Source organism: Corvus kubaryi, unplaced genomic scaffold (genome assembly GCF_017639235.1).
Source record: "Corvus kubaryi isolate FWS band 111438036 unplaced genomic scaffold, C.kubaryi_AGA036_p1.0 36952, whole genome shotgun sequence".
In the NCBI taxonomy this organism is placed as follows: domain Eukaryota; kingdom Metazoa; phylum Chordata; class Aves; order Passeriformes; family Corvidae; genus Corvus; species Corvus kubaryi.
Window position 1 is genome coordinate 6,858 of NW_024580990.1, and position 9,257 is coordinate 16,114.

Here is a 9,257-nt window from a genome sequence, read left to right on the forward strand (position 1 = left end):
CAGTCCCAGTCCCATCCCAGTCCCAGTCTCTATCCCAATCCCAGTCCCAGTCCCATCCCAGTCCCAGTCCCAATCCCATCCCAGTCCCATCCCTGTCCCAGTCCCAGTCCCAGTCCCAGTCCCTCCAGCACGGCGATCCAGGAGAGGACAAAATTCCCTGATCCCCATCCACACCTCCCCCTTGGCAGGTGCCAGCGGGATCATCCCACCCCGTGCCACCACCCCGTGCCACCACCCCGTGCCACCACCCCCGGGCTCTCTCCCAGCCCCATCCCCACCCCTTTTCCCCGCTCATTCCCAGCGGGAATCCCAAAACCCCGGGGCAAACCCCACCTTACCTGCGGCCCTGGCAGCGCGCAGGGCTCCCAGCGCCAGCAGCGCCAGCTGTGCCAGCTGTGCCAGCTGTGCCAGCTGTGCCATGGCTGCTCCGCGGGGCGACTGCGGCAGCGGCTGGCGCTGCCCGGCCTTTATAGGGCGCCGGTCCCCCCTCTGGAGCTCCGGGAGCCGATTCCTGGAGCGGAGTCAAGCGGGAAGAGGGAGCGGAGCCCTCCCCGAGGCGGCCGCGCTGCTCCAGCCCCGGCGGAGCTCGGAGCGGTTTTGTTTTTGTCGAGCTGCTAAAATTGGATGCGCTCGGGAATGCGGCGGGGAGGGAGGGGGGGAAAAAAAATGGGAAAAAAGGGAAATGAAGGAGTTGATGCGGCCCCTCGAGGTGTCCCCGCTGTGACCTGGCCGCGGTCCCCAAGTGGAAAAACCCCCCCGGGATGGGCGGTGACAAAGTGGGGACCCCCCCACGGGAAGGTTGGGGATGTCGAGGAGTTTCCCAAATCCGCCCCTCAAATTCTGCCCTCCTCAAATCCCCTTTTTTGTCCCAAATTCGGCGCTGGGATCTGGGAGTTCGCCCTCTGGAAGGGGTGCTGGGAGGGATTGGAGGGTGCTGGGATGGACTGGGATGGACTGGGAGGAACTGGGAGTCCCCCAGCTCTCCCAAATCGCCCCATATTCCTCATTTATCCATCACTGAAATCTGGGAATTCACCCTCCATGAGGGGCACTGGGAGGGGCTGGAGGATACTGGGATGGACTGGGATGGACTGGGATGGACTGGGAGCCCCCCAGCTCTCTCCCAGATTCCTGCAAATCCCCCCACACGCCTCGTGTATCCCCAATCCATCACCAAAATCTGGGGATTCACCCTGATTTTGGGGCACTGGAGGGACTGGGAAGGGCTGGGGGAGATGTGGGATAAATGAGGAACCCTCTTCCCAAAGACTGGGGACATCCCAAAATCTCCCAAATCCGCCCCCAAATTCTCCCTCTTCCCCTTTTTATCCCAAACCCATCACCGAAACCTGGGAATTCGCCCTGGTTTTGAGGCACTGGAGGGACTGGGAAGGGCTGGAGGAGATTTGGGATGAACGAGGAGCCCCGGCCGGCGGAAATCCCGGCGCATTCCCGGCATTCCGGCTGCGCCGAGCCCCCCGGGGCGGGAGCAGCTCCCGGGGCTGGGCCGGGGTCACGGACACCCCGTCCCTGCTGGGACAGAGCGGACAGAGCCCAGTGGTGGCTCGTCACCGTTAGTGACAACCCCCACGGCTGCTCCAGTGTCCCTTTCCCGATGTTTTTGTGGGATTTCAGCCCCACGGGACCCCCACAGCCACCACTGTCCCCATGGATGGGTGACAGGGGTGGTGACACGGCTCTGTCCCCAACAGCGCCGTGGTGACACCCCCAGGGGACACACAGGGGGTCAAGATGGGCCTGGAACCGAGTCCCAGCACAAACCCCAAACCAAACCCCACCGAGGTCCCCCTGGCCCCGGCCCCAGACAGACCCCGAGAGCCGCCACTGCCCCCATGGATGGCTGAGAGGGGATGTCGCACGGCTCTGTCCCCAACAGCCGCGTGGTGACACCTCCCGGGGGGCCGAGCTGAGTCCCCGAGCCTTGAACCGAGTTCCAGCACAAACCCCAAACCAAACCCCGAACCAAACCCCACCGAGGTCCCCCTGGCCCCGTCCCCAAACAGCGCCCACTGAGGAGCCACCACCGCTTCATTTGGGGGTCCCAGAGCCACCAGCGCTTTATTTGGGGGTCCCAGGGCCACCAGCGCTTTATTTGGGGGTCCCAGGGCCACCAGCGCTTTATTTGGGGGTCACAGGGCCACCAGAGCTTTATTTGAGGGTCACAGGGCCACCACGCACTCGGTGCCGGGGTACTCGGGGGGGTTGAGCTCGAACTTTCTCTGCACGTCGTAGGGCAGGAAGCGCCCGGCCACGAAGTGCTGCCGGCCCAGGAAGCGCCGCGCGCACTCCTTGGGGGCCGCCAGCGACACCAGGACATCGGGGCTGATCCCACCGCTGCCACCCGCCTCGGCCGCCCACCCTGCGGGGACACGGACACGGGTGGCACCGGGGGCACAGCCCACCCTGAGGGGACACGGGTGGCACCGGGGGCACAGCCCACCCTGAGGGGACACGGACACGGGTGGCACCGGGGACACGTCCCACCCTGCGGGGACACAGAGAGTGGCTCAGGGATGACCTCAGGGGACACGTCCCACCCCGTGTGACCCCACAGAGCGGCTCAGGGGTGACCCCTGGGTCCCGCTGTTGCCGTGGGGGGGGGACAGGGAGGGCACGGGGAGGGCACGGGGAGGGCACGGGGACCGGGTCCCCTCGGGGCACCGCCACCGTCCCGGCCCCGGGCGGGGTTTGTGCCGGCGGGGATTCACCCGCGGCCGTGCCAGGCGCTCCTGTTTGGCCCCCGCGGGCCGGGGGGGGGGGGGGCGGACACGGGTGATGACAATCCCAGGCCTGGCCAGCAGACACGCGGCTGTTTGGGAATTACATCATGTCTCGGGCCGGGCACTTTGTTATTTCCCGTGGATGCCCCGATCCCGCCTGGATTCTCGGGGGGAGCCACGGGGGGGGTGCTCCGGGGATGTCCCCACCCTGCCAGGGCCACCGCGGGGGCTCCGGGCGCTGCGCCCGGGGTGACACCGCCGTGGGCGCCGTGACAGCGGCGTGGGAGGAGCAGCGAAGGACGGGGGAGGGGAAGCCGGGTGACACCGGGAGCACCTGAGGGGACATCCAGGCTGACGATGGGGATGCGGATGTGCTTCAGGGTGGCCAGGATGGCCGCGCACGGCTCTGTCCCCTCGGCCACCTCGGCCTCGGCTCCCAGCACCGCGTCCACCACGGCGTTGTAGGCGTCGTTGATGAGCTGCACCTGGAGGCGACAGCGACACGCGGGGGTGTCCCCGTGTCACCCCAGCCCGGGGATGCCGTTCTCCTGTCGGGATCGAGCTCGGCTTGCCAAAAAAAAAAAGCCCCCCCAAGTGGAGCGGGAGCGAGGGAGAGGCCGCGGGGCGCGGTGCCGGAGCAGAGCCCGGCACGCCGAGACGCGCGTCTCGGGCCAGGGCAGTGATTTTGGGTCAAATTCCTCCCGTCCCGGGGCCGGCGGCTTCCAAAAACAACAGAGCCGGTGGCTGGCGGCGGCCGCCGCTGGATTTCATGGCATCCCCGGGCTCCCAGCAGCGCCGGGATGGGGCGGGGAGGGGGGAAAAGGGAAGGAAAAGAGGGATAAACTCTGAGCTGGGGGAGGGGGATTTTGGGGATTTGGGGATTTCGAGGGAGGGAGGAAAAGGGGAAGGAAAAGAGGGATAAACTCTGAGCTGGGAGAGGGGGATTTGGGGGAGTCGGAGAGGGAAAAGAAGGAAGGAAAAGGGATAAACTCCGAGCTGGGGGAGGGGGGAGTTGGGGTTTTGGGATTTGGGGGATTTTAGGGTTTCGGGGCTTGGGGGGTCACCTCGGTGGGCAGGTAGGACAGGAAGGGGATGTCCATCTTCTCGCACTGCGTGGTGAAATCGCGGTACAGCGGGTCCGGGGAGCGCTTGGGGTAGAAGATGGTGGGCTCGTAATCCTGCGGGAAAAGGGGAGCGGTGGGAGCCGGGCTGGTCGGGATGAAGGGGAGGAGGAGGAAGAGGAGGGTGAGGGGGGCAGGGAGGGGGGTACCCACAAAGCTGCGGAGGTGGCGAGCGCACACCAGCCCGATGGCCCCGTTCTGCGCCGGCCCGCACACCACGAGCACCGTGGGCTGCTTCCGCGGCAGCGACGGCAGCGGGAACGCCTGCGGGGACACGGGGGCGGCGCGGTGGCACCGGCACACGGCACCCAGGGACAGGGCAGGGGGGTGGCACATGGAGCAGGATGGAGGTGGCACCCAGGGGGGGGGGGGGGGGGGGGATTGATGGGACGGGATGAGATCCATGGGATAGGAAGGGATCCATGGGATGGGATGGGATCCATGGGATGGGATGGGATTGATGGGATGGGATGGGATTGATGGGATAGGATTGATGGGATGGGATAGGATGGGACGGGATTGATGGGATGGGATGGCATCCGCAGCAGGACTTGGGGGGCACCCGGAGCGGGATGGAACAGGGGCTGTAGCGGGATGAGGATGGTGCCCGTACTGGGATGAGGATGGTTCCAGCGGTGGGATGATGATGCCCACAATGGGATGAGGATGGTGCCCACGGTGGAACGCCAACAGTGCCCAAGGCGGGATGGGGAAGATGCTCTGTGCAGGATCGGGATGATGGGATCAGGAAGATGCCCATGGTACCATCAGGGAAATGCCCCGGGTGGGATCAGGAAGATGCCCCGGGTGGGATCAGGGAGATGCCCCGGCCGGGCTGAGGACGCTGCCCGGGCCGGGGCCGTGCCCGCGGCCCCCCCATCCCGCAGGGAGGCGGCCGCACGCTGCACATTCCAGGATCCCGCTCGGGGAGGGAGGGAGGGAGGGAGGGAGGCTCTGTTTATCCATTGACGGATTTTTTCCTGCTCACGGATCCTGGCTCCAGGGCCCATCCCCAGCGCCCGGAGCGGGACACGGCCCTGGTAGCCCGGCCCTGGCCCTGCCCCGGCGCCGGCCAGGAGCCACCTGGCACCGGGCACGGGACAGCGGGGACGCTGCGGGGACACCCCGGGGACACCACCGGAGCTGGGGCGTCCCTGAGGAGGAGGAGGAGGATGCTGAGCCCCAGGTGGAGTCGGGGATGCTGCCACAGCTCCAACACCAAAATATTTCCCCTCCTCGGGCAGCGCTTGGAGCACGGGAGGGCAGAGGCAGCGCCGACGGAAAAGCTGAGGCAGGAGCGGAGCTCTCGGCCCCGAGGCACAAAGCTGCCCTTGATGCTGCTCCTCCTCCTCCTCCTCCTCCTGCTCGTCCTGCTCCTCACATCCCGCACGAGCACCGGGCGATCCCAGCCACAAGAGCATGGCCAAGGCACGGGGACACCTGGGGACCTCTGGGGAACCCCCAATCGCCCCCTCCCTGACCCCCCAGGAAGGGCTGAGCATCCCCCTCCCCATGGGGACCCCAGCCCCCGTGCGGTGTCCCCAGCCCCGGTGCCGTGTCCCCAGCCCCGGTGCCGTGTCCCCAGCCCCGGTGAGATGTCCCCAGCCCCGGTGAGGGGTCCCCAGCCCCGGTGAGGGGTCCCCAGCCCCGGTAGGATGTCCCCAGCCCCGGTGCGGGGTCCCCAGCCCCACTGGGGTGTCCCCAGCCCCGGTGAGGTGTCCCCAGCCCCACTGGGGTGTCCCCAGCCTCACCTTGGTGACAGCCACGGCACAGGCGTGTCCCCAGATCTCGATCAGCTGCTGCCGCCCGAAGCGATAATCCTCCAGCAGCTCCTTCTCCATGGCCTCCGCCTCCGCCTTGCTGGGGAGGGACAGTCCCCGGTGAGGACAGAGGGGACAGAGCTGTGGGGGGCCCCCCCCCCCCAGAGGATTTCTGACCCCGCTCCACCCCCAGGGACGGGATTTGGGGACACCGGGCGAGCGCGCTGGGGACGCGGGGTGGGCACGGGCGGTGGCCCCGCGGTGGGGACGGGCACGGGCGTCGCACGGGTGTCACACGGAGGGGACGGTGACCCCACGGGCCGGGCTGGAGCCGCGCTCGGCACGGCCCTGGCGGCGGCCCCGGGCCCGGTTACATAAAAGGGAACAAAGCCGCGCTTGTTCCGCTGCCGCCGAGCCCGGAGCTGGCAGCGCCCGACGCGACAATAATTGCTCACATCTGTTGGCTTCACCTGCGCGGGTGGAACCTGGGCCGCCTCCAGCGCCCGCCGGGGCCGCCGGGAGGGAATCTGAGCCCTCCCGGGAGCCGGGCCGGGGCCGGGATCCCGGTGGCACCGGGGGAACCGAGCGGAGCTGCGGGGCTCCGGCCCCCGCCCTGCGCCGGTCTGGGGGAGCCGTCACACCCCGCCCAGAGGCAGCACCGGGAGGGGACCCGGCACCGCCACGGGGGAGGCGGAGGGGGCCGGGTTGGGGTCCTGGGTTTTGGATTCCAGGCTGTAGGGTGGTCCCAGCCCATCCAGGCTGTCCCCACGGACCAGCCCAAAACCCCCTTGGGTGCAGCATTCCCTGCTCATTCCAGCCGGCCCCCAGCAAGATCCCGGTTCCCCCATTCCCACATCCCATCCCTCGGCTGTGCTGACAAACCTGCCAGAAAAATCCCATCCCATGGATCCCATCCCATGGATCCCATCCCATCCCATCCCATCCCATCCCATCCCATCCCATCCCATCCCATCCCATCCCATCCCATCCCTGTCCCCAGTCCTTTGGTGCCCTCTAGTGAGTCCCAGCCCTGTCCCAGCCCCACACGGGGGGATCCTGCGGACAAAACGGGGGTGGGGACGGGGTGAGAAAGGACCGAGCGGTGCCCGGAGCCCCTCTCGCGGCGAGCGGGGGTGGCCGGGGGTGGCCGGGGGTGGCCGGGGGTGGCCGGCACAGCTGTGTTGTCCCTCGCCCAACAAAAGCCACGTGCGTGACACAATTCCCGCGTCCGTTCCCGGGGAACATTGTCCATTATCCATTATCCGTAATCGCTGCTGGCAGGGACACTCCTGGCCCGGCCCGCGCTGGCTCCGCGGCTCTGGCAGCGGCCCCGGGGCGGGGACACGGCCGGGGCTCCCCGGGAACTGCGGCCCCGCCCCCGGAACGCTCCGGGATCGCCTCCAGCCCTTCCCGCTTTTCCTGCGGGATTCGCAGCTCGGCTTTGCCGGAGGGGCTGCAACGCTGCTCCCAGTGCGGCCCAGTTCAGCCCAGTCCAGCCCAGTTACTGGTGGCTCCCGGAGGGGACAGGGAGTGGCCGGGTGGAGGAGGAGGGAGAAGAGCCGAGGGATGAGAGGAGAGGATCCCTCCGTGTCCCTTCCGTCCGTGTCCCCTCCCGCGTCCCCGCAGCCCCAGGAGCCGCAGCCCGGGCTCTGCATCCCCGCTCCGTGTCCCGTCTGCATCCCGGTCCCGCATCCCGGTCCCGCATCCCGGCTCTGCATCCCGGTCCTGTATCCCAGTTCCACATCCCAGTTTCCCACCCCAGCTTCCCATCCCGGTTCCATATCCCAGTCCCACATCCCAGTTCCGCATCCCAGCCCCACATCCCGACACTTTATCCCGGCTCCGTGTCCACCTCTCCACATCCCGGCCCCGCATCCCAGCCCCGTATCCCGATCCCATTCCCCGTTCCCGTTCCGCCGCCCCCACCCCTGGCACAGCCCGGCCGCGGGACCCCCCAAGTCCCCGCCGGGTGTCCCCGCTGTCCCCGCTGTCCCCGCTGTCCCCATCCCGGGGTCCCGCCGGCTCCCCCCGCTCCTCTCCCGCCGCCTCCCGGAGCATCCCCGCCGCAGCCATGGAGACCCGGGATGCGGTTGCTCCGGCAACGGCGGCTCCGTGGGTACCGACCCCCCCCAGCCCCGGGGGACGCCCGTGGGGACCGGGACCGTGCCCGGGTTCCGCGAGCAGCGCGGGGGGGCTGGAACCGACCCGAGGCGGCTCCCGGGGCACCGGGGGGGGGGGGGGTCCCGTTCCACCCCCGCGGGGTCCCGGCACCGGCGACCGGGGCCCGTCCCGGGGTGGCCCCGGCTGAGCGGCACCGCCCGGAGCTGCCGGTTCTGCCGGGGGGGCTCCTCGGAGGGACCCCCGCGCTCACCTGAGGTACCGGGGCGGCTCCCGGGAGGGGCAGGACGCAGAGCTCATGGCGGGGAGCGGGACGGGAGCGGCGGCGGAACCGAGCCCTGGGCAGGACCGGAGCCGGCGGGAGCGGCGCGGAGGCTCCGGTTGGACCGGAGCCGGTGGGAACGGCGGCGGCGCGGAGCCTCCGGTCGGATCGGATCCGGTGGAATCTCCGCGGAGCCTCCGGTCGGACCGGAGCCGGCGGCTCCGGCTGCTCTGGATCCCTCGGGAATGGCGAGGATCCCCCGGCCAGAGCGGGGCCGGCGCTCGGCGGTGCCGCCCGCGGGGAGGCGGCTCCGGTGCCCCCGCCCCGCTCCCGGTCCGGCCCCGCTCCCGGGAATGCTGCCCGCGATTCCCACCCCCGGGAAGCGGAAAGGGATCAAAATTGTTTGGGAATTCTGGTGTTAAAACCCCCCAAATCGGCGCTTTTCCAGCGGGATCCGCATCCCTGGGATCGGGGGTGGCGGGGGACACGCGGGGAGCGGGACAAGGACACGGCCCCTCCCTCCATCCCGCATTCCCAGCCCGGATTCCCAGGAAAGCCCCCCCGGGAGCTGCCGAATTCCAGAGAGACGGACAGGGATGTCCAGGATCCACGTGGCTCCCAATCCCACAGGGGGGGGATCCCAATTTCCAGAGGGGAATCCCAATCCCAATTTCCAGAGGAGGGAATCCCCAGCTCCCAGGAGGTTCCCAACCCCAAAGGAGCGTTCTCAATTCCCGAGGGGGAGGGGGGGGGGGTCCCAATCCATTTATTTATTTATTTATTAACAGGAGTTATTATTAATGAACAGGAGTTGGAACAGGCTGGGGATGAGGGAAACAGCCTGGGAAGCGACAGGAAAAGGGGGAAAAGCCCGGGAAAAAGCTGGGAAAGGTGGGATTCGGGGATTTCAGACGTAGTTCTGCAGCCCGAACCGCTCCCGGTTGAGGTCGGCCTTGGGCCGCAGGAAGTAGAGCTCGTCCTGCGTCGGGGGCACCCAGCGATCCGTGTGGAAGCAGGATTCTCCCACCTGGAAAAGCGGGAATTGCGTCGGGAACTGCGCTGGGAAGTGAGGGAGGAGCCACCCCGGGGCGGGATCTGCGTCCCTCCAAGCCCCGCTCCCAGCGGGGTTCTGGCAGCCTGGAGAGATACCAGATCCATGGGGATGGAGGGAGGGAGGGATGGAGGGATGGATGGATGGATGGATGGATGGAGGGATGGAGGGATGGATGGAGGAATGGAGGGAGGGAGGGAGGGA

General features: G+C 68.3%; 3 protein-coding genes across 5 annotated transcripts in view; all 3 read right to left on the reverse strand.

The window, feature by feature from the left end:
* CILP2 (cartilage intermediate layer protein 2) overlaps positions 1-1,934 on the reverse strand; it is an 8,085-nt gene extending 6,151 nt beyond the window's left edge. The window contains exon 1 of the mRNA XM_042020311.1: positions 339-1,934. Within this exon, the coding sequence (XP_041876245.1) occupies positions 339-420 (82 nt within the window). The 5' untranslated portion in view covers positions 421-1,934. The remainder of the gene's footprint in view (positions 1-338) is intronic.
* Positions 1,935-2,081: 147 nt separating this feature from the next.
* YJEFN3 (YjeF N-terminal domain containing 3) lies at positions 2,082-8,131 on the reverse strand. 3 transcript variants are annotated; one of them, XM_042020318.1, is made up of 6 exons: positions 7,994-8,131; positions 5,614-5,722; positions 4,016-4,126; positions 3,806-3,919; positions 3,076-3,226; positions 2,082-2,380 (listed from the first exon to the last, which is right to left on the reverse strand). In XM_042020318.1, exons 1-6 carry the CDS (start codon positions 8,038-8,040, stop codon positions 2,181-2,183), a joined length of 732 nt encoding a protein of 243 aa, XP_041876252.1. In that variant the 5' UTR covers positions 8,041-8,131; the 3' UTR covers positions 2,082-2,180. The 3 variants fall into 3 exon arrangements, with proteins under 3 accessions (XP_041876252.1, XP_041876250.1, XP_041876251.1); XM_042020316.1 differs by lacking the exon at positions 7,994-8,131 and adding an exon at positions 6,093-6,529; XM_042020317.1 differs by lacking the exons at positions 4,016-4,126; positions 7,994-8,131 and adding an exon at positions 6,093-6,539.
* Positions 8,132-8,763: 632 nt separating this feature from the next.
* NDUFA13 (NADH:ubiquinone oxidoreductase subunit A13) overlaps positions 8,764-9,257 on the reverse strand; it is a 7,121-nt gene continuing 6,627 nt past the window's right edge. The window contains exon 5 of the mRNA XM_042020319.1: positions 8,764-9,029. Coding sequence (XP_041876253.1) covers positions 8,910-9,029 — 120 coding nt within the window. The 3' untranslated portion in view covers positions 8,764-8,909. The remainder of the gene's footprint in view (positions 9,030-9,257) is intronic.

What these genes read in the sequence shown, in the direction of transcription:
- YJEFN3 (XM_042020316.1), bottom strand. Translation starts at nt 6,376, where the DNA reads ATGGGCTGGGACCACCCTACAGCCTGGAATCCAAAACCCAGGACCCCA. An exon ending in TGTCCTACCTGCCCACCGAG is followed by an intron (nt 3,227 to 3,805) that starts GTGACCCCCCAA and finishes TGTCGCCTCCAG; the next exon opens with GTGCAGCTCATCAACGACGC. An exon ending in CAGCCTGGATGTCCCCTCAG is followed by an intron (nt 2,381 to 3,075) that starts GTGCTCCCGGTG and finishes GTGTCCCCGCAG; the next exon opens with GGTGGGCGGCCGAGGCGGGT.